We start from the raw sequence: 26059 nt of genomic DNA, 5'->3' as shown, positions 1-26059 counted from the left end.
CATACTTATGCAAAAGGGATTTCTTAGTTTTTTATTATTAATAAATTTGAAAAAATCTCTCTAAAAAAACAAAAACGTCTTCACATTGTTATTGTGGGGTATTGTGTGCAGAATTTTGAGGACCAAAATGCATTTATCTTATTTAAGAGTAAGGTTGTAACCTAATAAAATTTGGAAAAAAGTGAAGCGCTGTGAATATTTTTCCGATGTTCTTTATATTTATTCAAGTGCAACTGCTGATTAGTTTTATTATTTTTCTATGTCAATATGAGGTGGCGACTTGTCCAGGGTGTACGCCACCTTCTGCCCGAATGCAGCTGAGATAGGCTCCAGCGCCTACCGCCACCCCATAAAAGGACAAGCGGTAGGAAATGGATGGATGGATGGCCAATACGAAAATACAAAAATAGCTGTTAGAGCTATGTGCAATGTCTCTTTCTACAAAAAAACGCATACATAAACAAACATCCATCCATTCATTTTCTACCGCTTGTTCCTTTTGGGGTTGCGGGAGGTACTAGAGCCAAACATATCATAATGAATACTTATGCAAAAGGGATTTCTTAGTTTTTTTATTTTCAATAAATGTGCAAAAATCTCTCTTGGAAAAAAAAAAAGTCTTCACATTGTTATTGTGGGTTATTGTGTGCAGAATTTTGAGGACAATAATGCATTTATTTTACTTTGGAGTAATACTGTAACATAGTAAAATGTGGAAAAAAAGTGAAGCGCTGTAAATATTTCTCGGATGTCCTTAATAGTGTATAGTGTAATTATTTTTCTATGTCAATATGAGGAAGCGACTTGTCCAGGGTGTACCCCGCCTTCCGCCCAAATTTTGTTTGTATATTCATCATTCTTTCCATCCATCCAATTTCCTACCGCTTGTCCGTTTTGGGGTCGAGAGGGGTGCTGGAGTCCATCTCAGCTGCAATTGAACGGAAGGCGGTGTACACCCTGGACAAGTCCGACGGCCAACACATATACACAGACAACATTCAATTGTTCAATACTCATTTAGAAAAAAAAGCGCCTACTGGTGACGTCATCGTCGGGGGTCAGGTGACCACTCAAGCTAGCCGGCTAGCCAGTTAGCTTCCTTCCTTTCCCGCCGAAGAAGGTAAACAAATGGACGCGGCGACGCTTCGCGGACAAAACATGAAACATGCGAAGGCGCCGCGCGGCGTGGAGACGTTTCGATGCCAGGGAACAAGAGACGGTACAGTGTTCGCTTCCCGCCGGTGAGTGTTGACGCTGATAAGTTTGTTTAGTGACTTTTTACAAAGCTCATGTTAGCTGAATGCGAGCATTGCGCCTGTGGTGCTTTCAAGGGCTGTCGGAAATGTCAGAAACTCTCTCCTTACCTGACCTTAACGTGTGGTGCGTAACTTTAGTGATGCGTTCAAATACTGAGAAACTACTTTTTCCGACGAGAGGGTGGACATTTGAGGAAAATGCTTTCAATATGAGCATAATAATGAATATATTGTTGTAAACCAATCAAACATTACCATTATTGTCTTTGTAGAAGCAGTCTTTTATATCGCTGGGCTCAAGCTTGATTGTCCGTACCGCGATGAAGCGGACGTGACGTCATATGCAAAACTGCGCAGTTGTACCTAATGTTGTGTCCTGGGACTTGTTGACTTGTCCAGGATGTACACCACCTTCCGCCCGATTGTAGCTGAGATAGGCACCAGTTCCCCCCGCGACCCCAAAGGGAATAAGCGGTAAAAAATGGTTGGATGGACTTTTTGACACATCAAAAATCGGTTAAATTGCAATTCCTATTCATCACAATTCTAAATAGATATATATATTTTTTTAATCGATAAAAAATATATCCATCCATTTTCTGCCGCTTGTACCTTTTGAGGTCGCGGGGGGTCACTGAAGCCTCTCTCAGCATAATTTTTTTTTTAATTTTTTATATTTCTTTAAATAAGAACTAAAAAAAAAAAAATTAAAATACATTTTTTGGGGCATTTTCATGCAACTATACGGTGCCTTTCTAAACTTGTAAACTAGTTTGAAAAAGTTTCATTATTATTATTGTACCAAATAATACATTGCAAAAATCGATTTCTGTTCTCGATTCATAATTTAACTTTTTATTTTTTTATTTTTTTTTAAATAATATTAAAAAATATGTCTTTAATGGGCCCTCTCCATGCAACTATAAGGAGTTTTTCTAATATGTAGCATTTTTTGGAAAACTTTCTTTATAATTAATATACCGGTACCAAATAATACATTGCGAAAATCGATTTGTCGGGGTGCACAAAAAGAAAAAACATTCGCATCCGAATCGTGAGTCTTATTCAATTTCAAAAGTCATCTTTTTTTTTAAAGAAGAATACATTTTTAAAAATACGTTTTTAGGCCATTTCCATGCAACCAGAATGAGTTTTTTCAACCGGTTTTGGAAAATATTCATTTATTATATGATTCATTGTAAGTATTATACCAAAGAGAATCGATTTGTAGGGCTGCACAAAAAAATCGATTCACATCCGAATCGCAAATTTTAGTCATTTTCAGAAATCAATTAAGAAAAAAAATAAAATAAAAATTTCATATAAAAAATAAAAATGTTTGGGCCATTTCCATGCAATTCTAAAACAAATTCAAATAAATTCTATACATTTTGGGGGGGGGGTCGGTGTGGCGCAGTTGGGAGAGTGACCGTGCCAGCAACCTGTGGGTTCCTGGTTCAATCCCCCCCTACTACCAACCTCGTCATGTCCTTGAGCAAGATGCTTCACCATTGCTCCTGATGGGTCCTGGTTAGGGCCTTGCATGGCAGCTCCCGCCATCTGTGAGTAAAAGGGGGGGGGAATGTGGAAATAGTGTCAAAGCGCTTTGAGTACCTTGAAAGCGCTATACAAGTGTAACCCATAACCATCACTTGTATAATAATCCATTTTTTAAAATATGTTTTTAGGCCATTTTCATGCAACTAGAACTAGTTTTTCTAACCTGTAACCTGTTTTGAAAAAGTTTAACTATAGTTATTATACCAACTGATACATTGAGCGCATTGATTTGTTAGGGTGCACGAAAAAAAAATCTTGATTCTTATTCATCCCAGTTCAAAATCAATTACTAATTTTAAAAAGTATATGATAAAAAAACTATTTTTTGAAATAAGAATACATTTTTAAAAATACATTCTTAGGCCATTTCCATTAGTAGGGATGCACAACAAATACATGTTCATCCTGATTCTAAATTGATTAAAACATGTTTTGAATGATAACAAAAAAGTTTATATTAAAATGTATTTATCTTTATTTTTATATAAATATTTTTTTTAATAATTAATTTTGAAAAACATGTTTTAAGGCCATCTCCATGCCAGCTAATTTTCTAATCCGTAACCTGTTTTGGAAAACTTCCATTGAGATTATTCTACCAAAACATTGTGAGAATCTATTTGTAAGGGGGCACATTAAAAATCGATTCACATCTGAATTGCGATCCTTATTTAATTAAAAAAGTTGAAATAATTTTTTTTAATAAAAAAAAAACATTGGAAAAAAGACAGTTTTAGGCCATTTCTATGCAACCAAAAGGAGTTTTTCGAACTGTTTTGAAAAAGTTTAATTATGAATATTGTACCAAATGATACATTTGTAGGGGTGCACAAAAAAAAGGATTCACATCTGATTTGCAATTTCTATTCACCCTGATTCTAAATTGATTCATAAGTCTCAAAAATCTATTTAAAAATATTCCATAATTAAATTACAAATACTTTTTAAGAATCACCTCAGCAGGCACAGGACATTGATAGAACATTAATACATTTCTTTTAAAACTGAGTTTAAAACAACGTTGCAAAATAGTTGTATTTGTAAATTGAGATGTTGACGGTTGGGAAATGAAACCTGACATTGATTAAACGTCTTCAAAAAGCATGTTGTTTCAACGTTGTATTTGTGTTGTAGAATATTGGTGGGGAAATTACCGAATTGCAATGGTTAGATCACCGCACAAGCTGAAGTTGATAAAATGTTTTGAAAAAGTATGTTTCAACGTTGTAAATTTGTTGGGAAATGACCAAAATTCAATGGTCAAATCTACGTTAGAACCCAACATTGATTAAACATTGTCAAAGAGCATTTTGTTTCAACGTTGTACTTATGTATTAGAAAATAATGCTTGGGAAATGACCAATTTTCAACGGTCAAATCAACGTCACAACCTGGCGTTGATAAAACATTGTCAAAAAGCATGTTTCAACGTTATGTATATTAGTTGGGAAATGATCCAAATTCAATGATCAAATCGACGTCAGGGCTTAACATTGATTTTATGTTGTCAACAAGCATGTGGTTTCAACGTTGTATTTGTGTTTTAGAATATTGGTTGGGAAAGGACCAAAATTCAACGGTCAACTCAATGTCAGAACATGACATTGATTAATCATCGTCAAAAAGCATGTTTCAACATTGTATATTGGTCGGGAAATTATCAAAATTCAACGGTCAAATCGACGTCAGAGCCTAACATTGATTAAACATTGTCAAAAAGCATGTTGTTTCAACGTTGTACATATATTGTGGAATATTGGTTGGGAAATGACACAAATTCAATGGTCAAATCTACGTCAGAACCCAACATTGATTAAACGTTGTCAAAAAGCATGTTGTTTCAACATTAAGTTGGAGTCGTAGAATATTGGTCGGAAAATGACCACATTTCAATGGTCAAATCAACGTCACAACACGTTGTCAAAAAGCATGTTGTTTCAACGTTGTATTTTGGTTGGGGAATGATCAAAATTCAACGGTCAAATCGACGTCAGAGCCTAACATTGATTTGACGTTGTCAACAAACATGTGGTTTCAACTTTATTTTTGTGTTGTAGAATATTGGTTGGGAAAGGACCAAAATTCAATGGTCAAATTAACGTCACAACCTGACATTGATTAATCATCGTCAAAAAGCATGTTTCAACGTTGTATATTGGTTGGAAAATTATCAAAATTCAATGGTCAAATCGACGTCAGAGCCTAACATTGATTAAACATTGTCAAAAAGCATGTTGTTTCAACGTTGTACATATATTATGGAATATTGGTTGGGAAATAACCAAAATTCAATGGTCAAATCTACGTCAGAGCCTAACATTGATTAAACATTGTCAAAAAGCATGTTGTTTCAACGTTGTACATATATTATGGAATATTGGTTGGGAAATAACCAAAATTCAATGGTCAAATCTACGTCAGAAACCAACATTGATTAAACGTTGTCAAAAAGCATGTTGTTTCAACATTAAGTTGGAGTCGTAGAATATTGGTCGGAAAATGACCAAATTTCAATGGTCAAATCAACGTCACAACACGTTGATTAAACGTTGTCAAAAAGCATGTTGTTTCAACGTTGTACATTGGTTGGGAAATGATCCAAATTCGACGGTCAAATAGACGTCAGGGCCTAACATTGATTTAACGTTGTCAAGAAAACATGAAAACATGTTGTTTCAACGTTATATTTGTGTTGTACAATATTGGTTGGAAAAGGACCAAAATTCAACGGTCAAATCAACATCACAACCTGACATTGATTAATCATCGTCAAAAAACATGTGGTTTCAACATTAGGTTGGAGTTGTAGAATAGTGGTTAGAAAAAGTACCACATTTTTTAATGGTCAAATCAACGTCACAACCTGACATTGAATAAACGTTGTCAAAAAGCATGTTTCAACGTTGTATATGGGTTGGGAAATTATCAAAATTCAATGGTCAAATCAACATTAGAGCCTAACATTGATTAAAAGTTGTCAACAAGCATGTTGTTTCAACATTGTATTTGTGTTGTAGAATATTGGTTGGAAAATTACCAAAATTCAATGGTCAAATCAACGTCACAACCTGACATTGATTAATCATCGTCAAAAAGCTTGTTGTTTCAACATTAGGTTGGAGTTGTAGAATATTTGTTGGAAAATGGCCAAATTTTTTAAAGGTCAAATCAACGGCACAACCTGACATTGATTAGTCATCGTCAAAAAGCATGTTTCAACGTTATGTATTGGTTGGGAAATGAGTAAAATTCAATGGTCAAATCGACGTCAGAGCCTAACATTGATTAAACGTTGTCAACAAGCATGTGGTGTCAACATTGTATTTGTGTTGTAGAATATTGGTTGGAAAATTACCAAATTTTTCAAAGGTCAAATCAACGGCACAACCTGACATTGATTAATCATCGTCAAAAAGCATGTTTCAACGTTGTATATTGGTTGGAAAATTATGGAAATTCAATGGTCAAATTGACGTCAGAGCCTAACATTGGTTTAACGTTGTCAACAAGCATGTAGTGTTGACGTTGTATTGTGTTGTAGAATATTGGTTGGGAAAGGACCAAAATTCAACGGTCAAATCAACGTCACAACCTGAAATGGATTAATCATAGTCAAAAAGCATGTTTCAACATTAGGTTGGAGTTGTAGAATATTGGTTGGAAAATGACCAAAATTCAATGGTCAAATCAACGGCACAACCTGACATTGATTAATCATCGTCAAAAAGCATGTTTCAACGTTGTAAATTGGTTGGGAAATTGGTAAAATTCAATGATCAAATCGACGTCAGAGCCTAACATTGATTAAACGTTGTCAACAAGCATGTGGTGTCAACATTGTATTTGTGTTGTAGAATATTGGTTGGAAAATTACCAAATTTTTTAAAGGTCAAATCAACGGCACAACCTGACATTGATTAATCATCGTCAAAAAGCATGTTTCAACGTTGTATATTGGTTGGAAAATTATGGAAATTCAATGGTCAAATTGACGTCAGAGCCTAACATTGGTTTAACGTTGTCAACAAGCATGTAGTGTTGACGTTGTATTGTGTTGTAGAATATTGGTTGGGAAAGGACCAAAATTCAACGGTCAAATCAACATCACAACCTGACGTTGATTAAACGTTGTCAAAAAGCATGTTTCAACGTTGTATGTTGGTTGGAAAATAATCTAAATTCAATGGTCAAATCGACGTCAGAGCCTAACATTGATTTAACGTTATCAACAAGCATGTGGTTTCAACGTTGTATTTGTGTTGTAGAATATTGGTTGGGAAAAGACCAAATTTAAATAGTCAGAACCCAACATTGATTAAACGTTGTCGAAAAGCATGTTGTTTCAACGTTAAGTTTAAGTTGCTCAATGTCAGGACCTAATTCAACATGTTCTCAACGTTGTTTCAATGTCTTGTGCCTAAAAAGACTTTTCTTAGGCCTTCTCCTTGCAACCAGAAGGAGATTTTTCGAACCTGATTTGGGAAAGTTTCATTATAATTTTAATACCATATTGCGAGAATCGTGTTGAATGGAATGGTCACCCCAGGAATGGCTTGTCGTCAAGGGTCGCATCAAAAAGATCATGCAGAAGAACGCTGAGGTGGGGAGGATGGCCATGGCGGTGCCTGTCATCATCTGTATCCTTTTCACCGTGTTTCAGTATTTGTTTCCACGGACTAGAAATAAGTGTGAGACATGCCGAGGTGTGCCTGGTCCTGAACCTGCGAGGTCAGCACGGGTCCTAGAGATGTTCCTGAAGTCTCTGCTCACTCAAGCGTGTTCGATCACAGAGTCCAAGTGCAGCAGCGTGGTGTCCGTGGCGCACATGTGAGTTCCATTCCGTGGCCCGACGTCCTACGTGGATTGTCGGGTAACCCCGGCGACTGGCTTTAGCCTCAAAGGGTGCGTACTCGTGTTTGTGCGGCGCCAGGAAACAGTGTATCGAGTCGGAGAAGCTCTTCCACTTCCTCAAAGACCTGGCGGAGCGAGCCTCGTTCCCGACGACACAGGAGGACAACAGAGGACTACACGTGCGGCCGGTTTACAGGTGGGCTTGTTTCTCACGTCATCTGCTGTTGTCGTACTTACGACTGTGCTAGATCACTCGGCTACCAGAAGTGAAATGTGTGTTTCTTAGGGGTGTAACGGTACACAAACATTTCGGTTCGGTACATACCTCGGTTTAGAGGTCACGGTTCGGTTCATTTTCGATACAGTAAGAATTCAACAAAATATAAATTTTGGGGTTATTTATTTACCAAATTTGTAAACAATGGCTTTATCCTTTTAACATTGGGCACACTATAATAATTCTGCCCACGTTAATCCACATTAAACTGCCTCAAGCTGTTGCTTTGATTAAATAAAATTAAAAAAACCTTCCTTCTACATATAAAAAGTTCAACATTAAACAGTTTCCATTGAAACTGTTTGTCAACTCATCATGCTTAATTTATTACAGCATTTGGGAAGCCTGTAGTTGACTTTTATTATGTAAATGTTGTATTTTTATCAACATGTGATAGCAGGGACCCTGCTATTCAAAACTAGGCTGCTACATTACTAATGATTCATGTAACTATAGCTGAAAAATAGTACAATTGCAATAGGAGAGACTATTCATCCCTAAACACAATGGAGTTCAATGAAATAACAGACAGGCAGGGCTTTGCTGCCACTAAAAAACGCACACGCACGCGCGCACACACACACACACACACACACACAGAAAAATGAGCTAACGTTACGCTAAAAGCTAATTAGCCTTAACCTCAAGCCTATACTGTGAGCGAGCTGAGTTGCAGCTTAAGTTTCTAGAAGGTCAAGTCAACGGGCTCATAGTGATGTTTGTAATAGTTGTGACTGGGAAGTGTTTAGGATAATTTGGGTAGAGTCCGCTCCTCCCCTGCTAGACGAATATCTGCTCGACGCTAAAGCATTGACTACATCGTTCTGAAGTCTGAATACGCACTGCTGATTGGCTTTGTATGTAACCAATCAGATGGTTGTGTGGGCGGGACAATGAGGCAGAGACAGAGGCAGAAAGCAGAGCAGCTTGTGAAGACTTCTGCTTCCGAACTTGTTCGGTACGCCCGCGTGCCGAACCGAAACCCCCGTACCGAAACGGTTCGATACAAATACACGTACCGTTACACCCCTAGTGTTTCTGCACAACCATCCTGACTGTTTGGGCCATTGTTCTTATCATGATGACCAACTGACTTCTCACAATAGGCTTGATTTCACGGCTGTAGTATGTTTTCCTCGCTTTTTGGAAAAATTTTAAATTTTAAACCATAGATATCTTCTAAGTAGACGCAGCATGGAGCGCTACTGCCTACTGGCGCTAACAAGATGCGGGGCCGCCATCTTGGAGTGGTGATCCGCTCCACTCAGTGCACTTCATTGGGCAGGAGCAATGAACTGTCGGCGCATATAATTCATCTTACCTTACCGAATACCACTGATTTTCACGCGCTTTTCTGTGTCATACGTGTAGCTATGTTACTTCGAGACCTCCACCCCAGATCACACCTCACTCCTACCCACTTCTCCAAAGTGGGCTGGCTCAGGGTGGAGGACAGAGTCAAACAACTTGCACTGAGCCTAGTCTATAAAATCCGCTACACCTCCCTAATACCGAAGTACATGTCAAACTACTTCCGTAACGTAAATGACCGCCACAACCACAACACCAGGGAGAGCTCCACAAACCACATTAAACCCAGATTCCGATCTAACAAAGGTCTTAACTCATTCTCCTTCTATGCCGCACCAATATGGAATGCACTCCCAACAGGTGTAGAACAAAGTGCATCTCTATCATCCTTTAAAACAGCACTAAAAGTACACCTCCAGTCAATTTCAACCCTAAACTAACACCCTCCCCCCTCCACATCCCACCTCCCCGGATCGTAAATAATCAAATGTACTGTATATACTTGTTCTTATGCTTTCTGATCTCCATGTCCACTACTTGCTGTACATATCCTACCAAGTCGGACCTACACTGATTCAATGTCCATTTCTCAGATGATGCAATTGTTGAGGACTGGAGTGCTGATATCAACTAAACCTAACCCCCCCCCCCCCCCCCCCTCCACATCCCACCCCCCGTTTGTAAATAATGTAAATAATTCAATGTACATACTATGATGATTAACTTGTGTGATGACTGTATTATGCTGACAGTATACATTTGTACCATGAATTGATTAACGTGGACCCCGACTTAAACAAGTTGAAAAACATATTCGGGTGTTACCATTTAGTGGTCAATTGTACGGAATATGTACTGTACTGTGCAATCTACTAATACAAGTATCAATCAGTCAATGATAAATGACATGTTTTGGCGTGTTTTATTACTCATAGTTTGCTTAACAGTAGTAGAATATGCTTATATGCTATTCGGTCACAGCAGAAGAGAAAGTAAGACAAGTACAACTAGATGGACTAAAAGTAAAATACACCAATTTTAGGGTGTAATAATAGAAAAATTAACTGGATATCTCATTAAAAAAATATTCAACAAAGTGGCAAGAACTACATCAAAAGTGAAGTGAATTATATTTATACAGCGCTTTTTCTCTAGTGACTCAAATCGCTTTACATAGTGAAACCCTATATCTAAATTACATTTAAACCAGTGTGGGTGGCACTGGGAACAGGTGGGTAAAGTGTCTTGCCCAAGGACACAAGGGCAGTGACTAGGAAGGCAGAAGCTGGGATCGAACCTGGAACCCTCAAGTTGCTGGCTCGGCCACTCTACCGACCGAAGAATAAAGCAAACTATGTTTCCTGCTTGCCGGTGTTACCATATCTGAGTTATTGTGCAGCAATATGGGGAAATAAGTAGAGATGTTTGATAATATCGGACTGCTGATATTATCGGCCGATAAATGCTTTAAAATGTAACATCGGAAATTATCGGTATCAGTTTCAAAAAGTAAAATTCATGACTTTTAAAACGTTGCTATACAGAGTGGTACACAGAGGTAGGGAGAAGTACAGAGCATTTGCGTGCCGGCCCAATCACATAATATCTACGGCTTTTTACACACAAGTGAATGCAAGGCATACTTGGTCAACCGCCATACAGGTCACACTGAGGGTGGCCGTATCCACACTGTTACAAATATGCGCCACACTGTGAACCCACACCACGAATTGATTAACATGGACCCCGACTTAAACAAGTTGAAAAACTTATTTGGGTGTTACCATTTAGTGGTCAATTGTACGGAATATGTACTGAACTGTGCAATCTACTAATAAAAGTATCAATCAATCAATCAAAAACCAAACAAGAATGACAAACACATTTCGGGAGAACATCCGCACCGTAACACAACAGAACAAATACCCAGAACCACTTGCAGCACCAAGTTTTCCGGGGCGCTACAATATACATCCCCCGCTACATCCTAGCCCCTCTCCCCCACCTTCAACGACGAAGAATATTTGTGAAATATTTCTTCAAACTTATGTTTAAAATTTAAAAAAAAATTCTGGCACATCTAGAAAATCTGTAGAATCAAATTTAAATCTTATTTCAAAGTCTTTGAATTTCTTTTTTTTTTTAAATTCTGGAAAATCTAGAACAAATAATGATTTGTCTTTGTTAGAAATATAGCTTGGTCCAATTTATTATATATTCTAACAAAGTGCAGATTGAATTTTAACCTATTTAAAACATGTCATCAAAAATATATATCTATTGTGAGAAATCATTAAGATGATCAGTGTTTCCACAAAGATAAACATCATTAATTATTAATGATAACATAGAGTTAGAGGTAAATTGAGCAATTTAAGTGTGTATCAAACTGGTAGCCCTTCGCATTAATCAGTACCCAAGAAGTAGCTCTTGGTTTCAAAAAGGTTGGTGACCCCTGCTCTATAATGTGTTATAGAACAGGTATACAAATGGACTATTAAAACAGAATAAGCACTGTTGAATTAGACAGTGATTTAAACATTATCTGTGTCGCCCTCTTGCGGCAAGATAGGGTAAATACAGTGTAAGAGGAAGTATGTCGCCATTAAAAGGACAAAAGTTGGGATGGCGAATTATATTTTCATGCAGAAACATTGTTGCAAACAAACACTAATTTAAGGCTACATTCAACGCATTTTAGCTTTAATAACAGCGCTATATTCGCTGTATACTGACATTTTAGTGAGGAATGCACACGATGCTGTAAACACTACGTATAGAACGCGACTAACAGGAAATGACGTCCCAGACTAGCTCGCCAAAATAAGAGTTGAGTTTGTGTTTTATTTGCAAGCATAAAACATAATACATCACAATTTCCCGTTTTTCTATTCAACATTCATTCATTTTCTACCGTGGTCCCTTTTGGGGTAGTGGGGAGCGCGGGTGCCTATCTCAGGTACAACCGGGCGGAAGGCGGTGTACAACCTGGATAAGTCGCCACATCATCGCAGGGTCAGCACAGATAGACAGACAACATTCACACACTAGGGCCAATTTAGTGTTGCCAACCAACCTATCCCCAGGTGCATGTCTTTGGAAGTGGGAGGAAGCCGGAGTACCCGGAGGGAACCCACGCAGTCACGGGGAGAACATGCAAACTCCACACAGAAAGATCCCGAACCCGGGATTGAACCCAGGACTACTCAGGACCTTCGTATTGTGAGGCGGATGCACTAACCCCCTGTACTACCGTGCTGCGCTCTATTCAACTTGTTCGAAAAAGTTTTACATAGCAGTTGCTAAAACTTTTGTTCACTTCCTGTTCTCAATGTATTCACAAAATACCCCATAGGTAATAACAATGAAAATAAATCAATCAATAATTAGTGAAGTGAATTATATTTCATATGGTGAGATAAGTAAGATAATTTAGAAAATGGATGAAATAAATTCAAGAATATTCATCATGGTTCTTTTTTTTTTTTACTTTGTTAACACTAAGTTTGAAGAAGTACATTGTTTTATTTCTTTGATTAATCTATTTCACAATTTAATTCCACATACTGATGTACTGAAGGTCTTAATTGTTGTACGTGCGTACAAATGTTTTAAGTTAAATTTTTCTCTTAAGATAATACAGCATTTCTCCTCTTTTGTTGAGAAGAATGCATCATTTTAGCTGTTTGCAAATTCACCATGTCGTGGAAACCTAAAATCTTTAAAAAGTGTGTAAGAAAAAAGTAAAACTAAAATTTGACAGTATTCATGAGTGGTAAATTAAGTACATTCCAACTAGATGATTAATAATAAGTATGTTTTTTTTAACTAAAATGTCCATAAATTTAAATCGCAAATTAAAATACAGCTTAGTAGTCATAATTTTTGCGCTTAAGAAACTTCTTTATGACAGCAGCGCCAGACTTTTTCGGTTTGTTTGATATTGTCATCACTGCGCCAAGTGGTAATGACAGCTGCGGCCTAGAGATATTTTTTTGGGCGGCCCAATAAATGTGAAGAAACACATGACTAATACATGTTGGCTATCGACAACATTCAAACACTATAATACTGAATGGCTGAAAGCCAATGATACACTGCTTTTGCAAACAGTTAAAACGAGGGCAATAAATCGTTTTGTGAAAAAAAAAAGTTTTACGTTAATAGCGCCGTCGAGACATGCTTGCCAAACCCCCCGATTTTCCCGGGAGACTCCCGAATTTCAGTGCCCCTCCCGAAAATCTACCAGTGCAAATATTCTCTCGAATTTCTCCTGATTTCCACACGGACAACAATATTGGGGGTGTGCCTTATGGGCACTGCCTCTAGCGTCCTCTACAACCTGTCGTCCCGTCCGCTTTTCCCCCGTACAAATGGCGTGGCGGCCCAATCACATGATACATGCAACTTTTACACAGACCTAAGTGAATGCCACGCATACTTGGTCAACAGCCATACAGGTCACACTGAGGGTCGCCGTATAAACAACTTGAACACTGTTGCAAATATGTGCCACACTGTGAACCCACACTAAACAAAAATGACAAACACATTTCGGGAGAACATCCGCACCGTAACACAACATAAACACAACAGAACAAATACCCGAAACCCTTGCAGCACTAACTCTTCCGGGACGCTACATTATACACCCCCCGCTACCGCAAACACCCCCTCCCTGGCCGATATCAGCCGATAAATGCTTTAAAATGTAACATCGGAAATTATCGGTATCAGTTTAAAAAAGTAAAATTCATGACTTTTAAAACGTTGCTATACACAGATGTAGGGAGAAGAACAGATCATTTGCGTGCTGGCCCAATAACATAATATCCACGGCTTTTTACACACACACAAGTGAATGCATAGCATACTTGGTCAACAGCCATACAGGTCACACTGAGGGTGGCCGTATCAACACTGTTACAAATATGCGCCACACTGTGAACCCACACCAAACAAAAATGACAAACACATTTCGGGAGAACATCCGCACCGTAACACAACATAAACACAACAGAACATATACCCAGAACCCCTTGCAGCACTAACTCTTCCGGGACGCTACAATATACACCCCCCGCTACCGCCAACACCCCCTCCCCCAACCACCTCATGCTCTCTCAGGGAGAGCATGTCCCAAATTCCAAGCTGCTGTTTTGAGGCACGTTAAAAAAAAAAAAATGCACTTTGTGACTTCAATAATAAATATGGCAGTGCCATGTTGGCATTTTTTTCCATAACTTGAGTTGATTTATTTTGGAAAACCTTGTTACATTGTTTAATGCATCCAGCGGGGCATCACAACAGAATGAGGCATAATAATGTGTTGATTCCTCGACTGTATATATCGATATCGGTTGATATCGGACTCGGTAATTAAGAGTTGGACAATATCGGACTATCGGCAAAAAAGCCATTATCGGACATCTCTAGAAATAAGTATAAAAGTACACTTAACATGTTACAAAATGAAAGGACAGTTAGAATAATACAGGCCTTGCCCTTTTTGACCACGGGGCCCAACTTTTCCACATTTCTACGCAATCATTGACACTGAATTCGTATTCTTACTCCTGATTTTAATCGTGTTCAATAGTTATATCTAACTTCTTTACAGTTGAACAGGATAAACCTTGTCAAATGATAATGAAAGCATGCAATAATCACGAGGATTATTATCAAGGCTTAGGTCAGGCTAGTATGCGTCAGGAGCGTGTTAGCCTGCTGGTCAGGAAACACAGCAGCATTGTGTCAAATACAGCCACAAAATTATACTTTTGACAAAATAAAACATGTTTTGTTGCAGGTTTATGAGCTGGAGCATGTTTAAAACTATACATGGATATTATTTTTGGTGTGTTTCGTCAAAAAACCATAAAAGAAGGCAATTGCATGCCACCATGCAATTTACCATGAATTGATTAATGTGGACCCCGACTTAAACAAGTTGAAAAACGTATTCGGGTGTTACCATTTAGTGGTCAAATGTATATGTAGTGTACTGTGCAATCTACTAATAAAAGTTTCAATCAATCAATCCGGGCAGAGCCGCACACACCTTGGTAGCAAACATAGCACCTGTTGTAAAATTGGCTATACTCCCTTCATACTAGACCAGGGGTCTGCAACCTGCGGTTCTTTAGCGCCTCCTTAGTGTATCCCTGGAGGTTTTCAAAAATGTATGAAAATAGAAAAGGATTGGGAAAATATATATTTTTGTTTTAATAGGGTTTCTCTAGAACAGGGGTGTCAAACTCAAATACAGAGTGGGCCAAAATGTTAAACTGAACAAAGCTGCGGGCCGAGGTTGAACAAATTAATATTTTAATAGGGACCCAAACAAGTTTTGCAATGAATATTGAACAAGCAAGGCTTACAGTATATAACTTTATAGTGACATGCAAAATCGAGTTTCAAATAATAATAATAATAATTAAATAAATATCAATGGCATATCAAATAAAATTTAAATATAAATGGAATGCCTCTTTTCGGCGGCGGGGTTGAGGTGGACGGGGTTTGGTGATAGCAGGGGGTGTATATTGTAGCGTCCCGGAAGAGTTTGTGCTGCAAGGGATTGTGGGTATTTGTCCTGTTGTGTTTATGTTGTGTTACGGTGCGGATGTTCTCCCAAAATGTGTAATTCTTGTTTGGTGTGGGTTCACAGTGTGGCGCATATTTGTAACAGTCTTAAAGTTGTTTATACGGCCACCCTCAGTGTGACCTGTATGGCTGTTGACCAAGTATGCCTTGCATTCACTTGTGTGTGTATAAGCCGCATATATTATGTGACTGGGCCGGCACGCTGTTTGTATGGAGGAAAAGCGGACGTGGCGACAGGTTGTAGAGAACGCCAAAGGCAGTGCATTTAAGGCCCACCCCCAATATTGTTGCCCGGGATGAACTCCGGGAGGGACACTGAACTTCGGGAGTCTCCCGGGAAATTCGGGAGGGTTGGCAAGTAAGAGTATTAGCGGTGAATGCGGTGTTACAGCATCTAATGTTAATTTGATATTGCCTCAAGGGCCAACAGAAATTACACGGCGGGCCAGAGTTTGACACCCATGCTCTAAGAGGAAAATTCCTCTATTTATGTTAAACATGCTTTTCTAAAGAAAGTATTTGGTGAATGCCGTTTTGTCCCATTAATTTTGGCAGTCCTTGAACTCACCGGAGTTTGTTTACATGTACAACTTTCTGGTTTTACACCACTCTTTCTTTGTGCCCCAAACTATTTATGCTGTTTGTGGATGCACTTGTGTGGATTGCTAATCAGGCATATGTAGTCAGTGCATGAATTCAAGATAATCAATGCTAACATGCTATTTAGGATAGCTTTTTGCACATATTGCATCATTATTCCTCACTTGTATGTATATTTGAGCTCATTTAATTCCCTATGTCCTCTCACTATCTAATTGATATCTGCATTCATAATGACATATTATCTATGTTATATTGCCTGCATTTCAGCTTGCACAGATTGTTATAAATCCATTTGAAGAAGTCCGCTATTCTCTTTATCTTGGACCATTGGCCATTCTAAGCCAGTAATATCTAAAAGTTATCTCACCCTCTGAGAAGTCTGTGTTTTACTAATGTTTTCCAATGTTGTAAAAATGGTTAGAATAAATATTTCAACATTTCTGTCAACAATTTGTGTCAGCCTGCGACACAGATTTTTGATAGCAGGCTAATATATGTCATGTGTTGCCTTCATTATAACACTTATGTACAGCTTTCCATTTTTTGCAGCTCCAGACAGATTTTTTTTTTTGTATTTTTGGTCCAATATGGCTCTTTCAACATTTTGGGTTGCCGACTTCTGTACTAGACTGTTAGCTGCTATACAACAGTGACCTCTTGAGGCTGCAATGTGAATTACACCACACACCTTTTAGCGGCAGCCTGTGTAAAGCCATCCAAGTTGTTTAGTTTATCTGTTCCTCCTCAAACATTTCCTTTTCTCCACTTCTTGCAGGAGTCGGAGCTCTTCATCTGCCTGTGAGACCACACAATGGCATCCTTCCCTTTCGGACAACATGAAGGGAAGTGTTACTTCAGTTGGGGAACGTACAGCAGCCTTTTGAGTTTTGTTTAAGTGCAGAGTAACACTTACTTTTTTTCAAAGTACATTTTCTTTCGTGGGTTCTTTGAGCGTGTTTCGAACCTACGGAGCTTTGTTTCATGCTGCCGCACGTTGAAAGAGCGAACCTCTGCGTGCGGATGAAAAGCGAGTTCCTGCGGTTCGAGAAAAGAATAAAAAGAAGAGCAGCGCATGCGGTGATGTCTTTTATTCCAATAAAGGTGACTTTTTACACGGGGATATAAATAGGAGCGCTAAAACCTAGAGAAGAAACATTTGTGCAGGACGCGGGGGAGGAGCTTGGCGAGATGTTTGCATGAAAAGGCGGATGCGCAGGTGCTGTCGTGCATACATCGGCGCTACAGTTGCATCCTGGAGTAAAAAAAAAACAACAACATTCAGTTTCGCAGCAGTTTGTGAAATTAACGGCAAACCAACATTTATTTAGTTTTTCAGTTCTGCAATCACATCGCTGTGGAGGCCAATTAGTGGTTCTTCTCACATAGGCGCCGCCCACTTTGCTCCTTTTAAATTGGACCGAATACTGAAGAGAGGCAACTAAAAACAAACTTGGGAATTAAATATGAAAACATTTGCACACAGATGAGCCTCGTGGAGGATGATGAGGATGATCTAAAAGCCGAAGAGAGGTTTCAGAAGAGCCGCGCCCCGTAGCCAAAAGTCTGTTTGATGGCTTCAAAGTAGTATCTCTTCCAGCCATCTTTCGTACGCTCCTCGTCGTTGTCGGGGACGCCTCGACAGTCCACCTTCAGCTCCGTCTCGCTGCTGCGGTCGCCGAAGTGCAGCGTGACGGTGGCGTAATGCTCTAAATAAAAAAATAAAATAAAAGCGATTTATTAGTTATTATTCTTTTCTCTAGCAAATATGAGGTTTGTGTCATGTGACGTGTAAAACACGTACCGCAGGGCCAATTGTTGTACCTCCACTTCATCACTATCTTCTCATCAGGTACCTGCATGATACAAAGTTCCATTTTATGGCACAAGTTGGGGAAAAGGAACAACTAGAATTGACAACATGACACCTGGCTGTGGGGCTGGGCAGTAATTACGATATTACGCGTGCCACCGCTAGATTTTAGAAAGGAGGTATGTATTTGAGACAATATAGCCATACTGTACATGTCCCGGCAAGAAATCTGCATTCAAAGGACTCCGGCTTATTAGTGATTCCTAAAGCCCAAAAAAAAGTCCGCGGGCTATAGAGCGTTTTCCGTTCGGGCTCCAGTACTCTGGAATGTCCTCCCGGTAACAGTTCGAGATGCTACCTCAGTAGAAGCATTTAAGTCTCACCTTAAAACTCATTTGTATACTATAGCCTTTAAATAGACCTCCTTTTTAGACCAGTTGATCTGCCGCTTCTTTTCTTTTTATGTGGAGGGGGTCCGGTCCGAAGACCATGGATGAAGTACTGGCTGTCCAGAGTCGGGACCCACAATGGACCGCTCGCCTGTGTATCGGTTGTAGACATCTCTACGATGCTGATCCGACTCCGCTTGGGATGGTTTCCTGTGGACGGGACTCTCGCTGCTGTCTTTGATCCGGTTTGAACTGAACTCTCGCGGCTGTGTTCGAGCCACTATGGATTGAACTTTCACAGTATCATGTTAGACCCGCTCTACATCTATTGTATAATATCTTTTGATCACGCCTTTTAATAGTTACTCCCGCCTTTCGCCCGCATGTCATTGAATTTCTTCACTTTGACATCTGGAGCACAGGCCAGAGGTCACATCCCGACAACACCAGTCACTGATTCACGATGCTTTGTTTCAATAGTCATTTAAAGGGACCAGTCTGGACTTTGTACCATGCATTGCAGACACAGACCCCCCCCCCACACATTTGCCTTCGCACCTGCACCGGAGCTACAGCGGCCACTCCTCTTTATTAATATATAAATGTATATTATACAGAAATGTTAGCAAAAAAATCAAGATGTCCGATTATGGCTTTTTTGCCGATATGAGTAACACAAATGTGCTGCAAGCTAGTGGTGAGTGCTTGAAGTGGCCTACCAGTCAGCCAGAGCTTCTGAAATGCTGCGTTGAGACAGGGCACCTCCGTTCACAGCAAGCTACAAAGTGTGCGCCATGCAGGGCAGACTAGCCACACCAAACTCCACCGTAGCTTTTGGTATATTGCGTGAGCTTTCGCCTTGGGGTGGTTTTGTTGTATTTTTTGTCTTTTCTCGGCAGAGTCTTTAAGCGACAACTGTGTGGTACTACTTTTTTTTTGCTGTTTGCTTTTCATCCATCTTCCGCTTGTATCCATTATGTATCTCCTTATGTTTCTTGAAGAGGTGGAAGATCAAATTGCTCGTATTAAAGGGTGACGTCTTGGTTCCTCCTCGAATAACCAACTTTTTGCAATCATTGCAAATTGCTAGTTTTTTATCCGTCAGACACACTTTGAAATAATCCCAAACCATAGACATGGTGTCAGTCAGTCACCGAGCGAGCTCGCTTGTTCGCCACGGCTACAGCACCGGCAACAACACACTGCTGTTGTGGTTATGCTCCGCTCGCGGAGGTTTGATGAGGTCATCAAACGTCGCCAGTAAACCTCTCATGCTGCAGTCGTCAACTCCTGTGTTGTGTGTGGGAGAGGGGAGGGGAGGGGCTGCTGACCGGGAAACGCAACTGCTCTGTACTGCTTCCTACGTCCGTGTTTTACCGGGTATGTACCGCTCTGTACAGTGGCGTTTTAAAAAGTTATTAATTTTACTTTTGAAACAGATATTAAATTTTAAAGCATTTATTGGACGATAATATATAACATCTCTACAAAAAAAATCTAAAAGATATTTCACAAACACACTAAAGCATTGGTCTCCAACTACTGGTCCGGCACCGTTCCGTGACGCATTTGCAACCGTGTCGCACAGAGACATTAAATATTTTATAACCGACCACATTTTCTCCTACTTAACTTTCGCCTGTCTCACCAGACACACCAAAAAGTTGTTCATAGATGTATTATAAAACTCCGGATAGGAAGTCGCCATTTGCTATGTTTGTTACATTGCACATTAATAAACATCAAATGTAAAGGGAGACAGCACGGCTTGGTCGGTAGAGCGGCCGTGCCAGCAACCTGAGGGTTCCTGGTTTGATCCCCGGGTTCTGCCATCCAATCACGTCCGTTGCTCACTTGTGTGTGAATTGGTGAATGTTATCTCCGGGTGATTTAGTACCTTTAACATTTTAAAGGTACTAAATTAAAAAAGGGCCCAGATTAATGACCTAACATCAGGGCATAATAGGCCCTAGTAGTTAATCTGCATAAGGGAGAAGTGCTAAATTGTTGCATATAATAATTGTGATGAAGGAAGAAAATACACAACACCTTTGGCCAAGTAAGTTAAAGTGCTGCTATTATTGCACAAGTAGATAGTAATAACATATGTATTTAGGCATGGAACTTTGGACCAAAAAAAGCTAACAGTGTATGAAATATTGCACAAAATATGAATACATAATAGTATGGAAATAGAAATCTATTGGAATTAATGGTATTTCTAACTTTATTATATATCCGTGCTCTTATTCTTGAATCAGATACTAAAGCCAAAAAAGCAGACTATGAGCAAAATTGTGTAAAAAACAAAAGTCCTTGGAGAGCTTTTTTGCAAAAGGAAAAGGCCGGGGGTTCCCACTAACTCAAAGTTATGGGGAGTTTTTTCATGTATTAATTTTTTATGCACTTATTTGCTATATTTATCTGCCACACGTAGAAGGCCGGTCCATGAAAAGAACGCCTACTTAAAACTGGTACTCCTGGTTGGTACTACTTACTAAAAGGATTAGTAAGTAGAAAAACTATTTTCTTTCTTTTGGGATAAACTTTGGCACGGTTTTTCCACTTGTTTTGTTTCTCATGCGCAGAAACCGTAGTCCGCACTTTTCAACGACAGGTGGTGCTGCCGAGTGGTTCTTCTCACATTGGTTCTTCCCACTTGCTCCTTTTAAATTGGACCAAATACTGAAGAGCGGTAACTAAGCGAGTAATTTATGAAACATTTTTTCGGGAGATTGTCAAACAATTTTGTGAAACATTTTTGCGTTTGTGGAGTTTTGGCAGTAATTTCCCTCCATAGCGGCATACACAGTCCGGTTAAAAGATTCAGCAGAACAGCCATCAGAGCGGACAATCGGCCGCTCCTAACTGCTAAACCTTACAAATACATCCATCAGTTTCCTACCGCTTATTCCCTTAGGGGTCGCTGGAGCCTATCTCAGCTGCATTCGGGCGGAATGCGGTGTACACCCTGGACAAGTCGCCACCTCGTCGCAGGGCCAACACAGATAGACAGACGACATTCACACACTAGGGCCAATTTAGTGTTAATCAACCTATCCCCAGGTGCATGTCTTTGGAGGTGGGAGGAAGCCAGAACCCACGCAGTCACGGGGAGGACATGCAAACTCCACACAGAAAGATCCCGAAGGCAGGATCGAACATAGGACCTTCGTATTGTGAGGCAGACAAATACAGCTCAGCTGAAACCCTTGCTGATGTTTCACGTCGCTTGGCAACAGACACCGCCTTTTAGAGGCGCACACACACTTCTCATATGAAATTTTTCTCTGTATATATTTTCTGAATGTACTCCATTTTTGTCTTATTTTTAAAGTAGAGCAACAATTACTTTAAGTACCATATTTTTTGGATTATAAATCGCTTTTTTTTTTTTTTTCATAGTTTGGCAATGGGGTGCGATTCATACTCTGGAGCGACTTGTGTGTGAAATAATCTCCCGTCCAAAGGCAAAACCCAGTAACTCAATTTTGGTCAAAACTGAGCTGATAATAATTTTGGAGTTCCTAGGTGATATGCTTTACATTAGTGTTTGCGAAATTGTAATTTGTTCCGTAAGTAAGCTGTTACGTGCATGGCAGGACCTAGCAACTACCACATAACCGCGTAGATACAACAGAAAAACCTAGTATCTCAAGGGACCAATCGGAGCTTCTTTGTCAGTCGCCTTATTGTCTTTAATGAGACATTTGCAAGAATGGGGGCCGACGGTCAACCTGATTATGTGATATTATGGCACGAGGGGATATTTGGAAGATTGGCCCAGGACGTTGCAAGCACCTTCATTAAATGTATTGTTCTTGATTCTTCCCCTTGCATACTCTTTTGGGCAGATAACTGTGGAGGTCAAATTAAAAACTGGACGCTGTACACGGCTCTTGCCCAATGTGCAAACGCAGAATGGGGCCCACCCGAGATTGTGATAAAATATCTGGAGAAAGGGCACACGTTCATGAGAGCAGATTCAATCCATGGCTCAATCGGCAAGAAAATGAAAGCTCAAGAAAACATCTATACGCTTGATGACTTTGTAGATCTTTGTAAGACAGCATCAAGATAGATTGGTTTTCCTTTGTTTTCTCAAAATCAGCTAGAAGTGAGTTACTAGATTTTGCCTCTGGACAGGAGTAATTAAAACAAAGTTAAAGTTAAAGTACCAAGGATTGTCACACACACACTAGGTGTGGCGAAATTATTCTCTTCATTTGACCCATCACCTTTCACCACTACCCACGGGAGGTGAGGGGAGCGGTGAGCAGCAGCGGTGGCTGTGCCCGGGAATCATTTTTGGTGATTACATTAGATTAGATTAGATAGTACTTTCTTCATTTCGTCAGGAGAGTTCCTTCAGGAAAATTTAACCCCCAATTCCAACCCTTGATGTTGAGTGCCAAGCAGGGAGGTAATGGGTGCCATTTTTATAGTCTTTGGTATGACTCGGCCAGGGTTTGAACTCACAACCTACCGAACTCAGGGCGGACACTCCAACCACTAGTTAGATAATATACATAGAAGCTTTAAAGCAGTCCTGCGCAACCTGTGTGAGCAGTGGATGATGGATGGAGAGCACAGCTTCACGGCAACAGGGAGAATGCGCAATGCAACTTTTTTGGATGTCATTGGATGGATGGACCAAGCATGGGCTTCACTGATAACCCAAACCATCCTGTCCGGATTCGGAAAGGCTGGAATAATTGGAACTTCAACCGGCGAAGACTCTGACGTAATAGACGTACCGATAGAAGGGGAAGCGGCGCATTGTCTACCTTTGGAGTTGACAGAGTTGTTTAGAAGTGACACAGAGGAAGATTTCATCGGATATAGCGATTAGGAGTGACAGATTGTTTGGTAAACGTATATAGCATGTTCTATATGTTAGTTATTTGAATGGCTCTTACCATAATATGTTAGGTTAACATACCAGGCACATTCTCAGTTGGTTATTTATGCGTCATATAAACGTACACTTATTCAGCCTGTTGTTCACTATTCTTTATTTGTTTTAAATTCCCTGTAAATGTCTATTCTTGGTGTAAGATCTTATCAAATAAATTTCCCCAAAAAATGTGACTTATATATGTTTTTTACTTTCTTTATTATGCATTTTCGACCGGTGCGATTTATAATCCGAAAAATACCGTAATTACATTTATTGAAGAGTAATTCCATTAGTACTTAAATAACAAGTAATTATAATGGCTTTTAAAAGTAATTTTCAGAACAGTGGTAGTAACAGTAATGTGGTGTTGAGTTTAAACTAAACACTTTGCATGCTTTGTTTGAAATACCATTATATATTGTAAATCCCCACTCAACCTACAAATACTGGGGTATCAATTTTGGTCCACATCGCCCAGCCCTACTTGGATACAATGTAAGGTATTGAAACAGTATACCATCCATATGTCTATTCATGTCCAAACCGCTGGCAACAGAATCAATACACCCTAAATGAAAATGTCCAACTAGGGCTAATTAACCATTTTCCTTCTAAACGGGGTGTCAAACATACAGCTTGGGGGCTGGATCTGGCCCGTGAGATGAGTTTGCTAAGTATAAAAATAATGAAATGGAACATTTTGAATGAAATAAACTGCTGTGCTAAATGTGTCCACTGGATGTTGCAATAGAAATTCTTTTAGGCAAGCAAACGGTCTATAGCGGGGCCAAGCAAGAGGTAAGCAACAAAGCGTGGCTACGGCTCCTCCCCCTCGACCCAAATGCAACGTAAAACCGGCCATTTTACGTCTTCTGCTTGGAACACCGGGGGCGGTATAGCTCGGTTGGTAGAGTGACCGTGCCAGCAACTTGGGAGTTGCAAGTTCGATCCCCGCTTCTGCCATCCTAGTCACTGCCGTTGTGTCCTTTACACTTTACCCACCTGCTTACAGTGGCACCCACACTGGTTTAAATATGTAACTTACATATTGGGTTTCACTATGTAAAGCGCTTTGAGTCACTAGAAAAAAGCGCTATATAAATATAATTCACTTCACCATCGTGTTTTGGCGTCCTCATTGGACTAAAATGTCTGTCATAAAAGAGAAAAGTGGACGCCGAGCGTATCTCAACCCTCTTGGATAGTTTCGACCTCCGTTTGCATGATTTGTTGAGTTAGCACAGGGATAATACGCGGACATGATAAATAAGGTATTTGAGACCAAATAATTAAAATGTATTTGTTTTCACTCCCAGATAAAATGTGAGAAAATTACCAGTAAAAATAGATAAAAAAAAGTTGCCTCTATATTGAAGCTATTATCATTTATATCTGATTTATGACACCAAAAGACTTCCAAAGTTTGAGTAAATAGATATGATCAAAACAGTATCAATCTCAGAGATTCTCGAGCCATTTTGAGAGTTAACGAGGAAGCCAGTCCCGTGATCACTTGACGTAGAGGAGGAACCATAGATCCCTTCCCCATCAACAACAATGCTAATCAAGCAGAATTTGTGAGAGTCAAAAACATTTACTTTGGGGAAAATTATGATATAGAACCTTACATTTTTTAGCCTGAACACAGAGGATGAGCAGTAAGTTTTAGAAACACTGCTAAAAACGGATGTAGATTTATTTGGACACGATAGCAATAACAGCATTGCTCGGTGCTACACATACAAACTAACCATAATCAAACAAACACTTACTGTACAATTCCCACCCCTGCTGGGATGCCAACTGACAGGACTCCCACATAACCCCTTTTAGATGAAGAATCCATTATAATTCTCACGAAGGGTAAAAAAAAAAAAAGTTGCAGCAACTAGCGTCTTTTTCAAAATCTAAGGGGATGTGAAAGTGAACCAGCCTGTCAGTCCATGGCCACATTTGTCTGCTAGCAGGAGAGAGATGCATGAATTATAATCTAGAATTAATTTGAGAAACAAATTTGAGACCAAGCCGAATCAGCTAAGTGTGTCAACAATAGCAGCATAAGCTAGTTGGCTCAACGCGATCAATGCACCGCTAAAATAGTCTGTCTCCGTTGGCACTTATAATAACAATATCACTCAAGTATTTAGTTAATTTTCAGGTCACGACATGTAAATGGAGTATTGTTGGCGCTTGCTGGATGTTTTTAGAGTACAATGAACGCAATAGAGAATCCTCCATCTGTTGACTCAATTGTTAGCGATTTTGACTGCATTTAAAAAAGCCAACCATATGTGTTCTTATCTTACATTAGGATTGTGAATGGTAAACAGCACATCCCCTTTACATTTGTGCCTATTCCCAGTATGACTGATCTAATAATATGATCAGAGTGCAAACGCCTTACGACAGTGACGTAAAATCTTACCGAAGGTGTTCAGAGCGGAAAATCTAAAATGGCAGACTGAATTTGTGGGATTGTGGATGGTATTTTCACAT

At 39.5% G+C, this 26059-nt stretch overlaps 3 protein-coding genes across 11 annotated transcripts in view; 1 reads left to right on the top strand and 2 right to left on the bottom strand.

Moving 5' to 3' along the window:
• LOC133542546 (phospholipase B1, membrane-associated-like) overlaps positions 1-1708 on the bottom strand; it is a 47893-nt gene extending 46185 nt beyond the window's left edge. For 3 of the 6 annotated variants that reach the window (XM_061886775.1, XM_061886774.1, XM_061886777.1), the window contains exon 1: positions 1512-1703. The gene's annotated coding sequence lies outside the window, so the exon portion shown is untranslated. Of the gene's footprint in view, positions 1-1037; positions 1355-1511 lie in introns of those variants that run through there. The other 3 variants (XM_061886776.1, XM_061886778.1, XM_061886780.1) reach the window with 2 other exon arrangements.
• Positions 1096-17714, top strand: LOC133542548 (dr1-associated corepressor). 4 transcript variants are annotated; one of them, XM_061886784.1, is made up of 5 exons: positions 1096-1241; positions 7381-7453; positions 7550-7643; positions 7747-7863; positions 17240-17714. In XM_061886784.1, the coding sequence occupies exons 1-5, from the start codon at positions 1200-1202 to the stop codon at positions 17346-17348; spliced, it is 435 nt and encodes a 144-aa protein (XP_061742768.1). In that variant the 5' UTR covers positions 1096-1199; the 3' UTR covers positions 17349-17714. The 4 variants fall into 4 exon arrangements, with proteins under 4 accessions (XP_061742768.1, XP_061742767.1, XP_061742766.1 ...); XM_061886783.1 differs by having other exon boundaries at positions 7363-7453; XM_061886782.1 differs by having other exon boundaries at positions 7381-7643.
• LOC133542547 (activator of 90 kDa heat shock protein ATPase homolog 1-like) overlaps positions 17538-26059 on the bottom strand; it is a 28015-nt gene continuing 19493 nt past the window's right edge. The window contains exons 8-9 of the mRNA XM_061886781.1: positions 18266-18317; positions 17538-18170 (exon numbers count right to left, since the gene is read on the bottom strand). Of these exons, the coding sequence (XP_061742765.1) occupies positions 17998-18170; positions 18266-18317 (225 nt within the window). The 3' untranslated portion in view covers positions 17538-17997. The remainder of the gene's footprint in view (positions 18171-18265; positions 18318-26059) is intronic.

This window comes from Nerophis ophidion, linkage group LG24, assembly GCF_033978795.1.
Source record: "Nerophis ophidion isolate RoL-2023_Sa linkage group LG24, RoL_Noph_v1.0, whole genome shotgun sequence".
Classification (NCBI taxonomy): Eukaryota; Metazoa; Chordata; class Actinopteri; order Syngnathiformes; family Syngnathidae; genus Nerophis; species Nerophis ophidion.
Note: the sequence above shows the minus strand (reverse complement) of the source record. Positions and strands in the feature narration are given on the sequence as shown.

What these genes read in the sequence shown, in the direction of transcription:
- LOC133542548 (XM_061886782.1), top strand. Translation starts at nt 1,200, where the DNA reads ATGCCAGGGAACAAGAGACGGTACAGTGTTCGCTTCCCGCCG. An exon ending in ACAGTGTTCGCTTCCCGCCG is followed by an intron (nt 1,242 to 7,380) that starts GTGAGTGTTGAC and finishes CTTGTCGTCAAG; the next exon opens with GGTCGCATCAAAAAGATCAT. An exon ending in CACGTGCGGCCGGTTTACAG is followed by an intron (nt 7,864 to 17,239) that starts GTGGGCTTGTTT and finishes CACTTCTTGCAG; the next exon opens with GAGTCGGAGCTCTTCATCTG.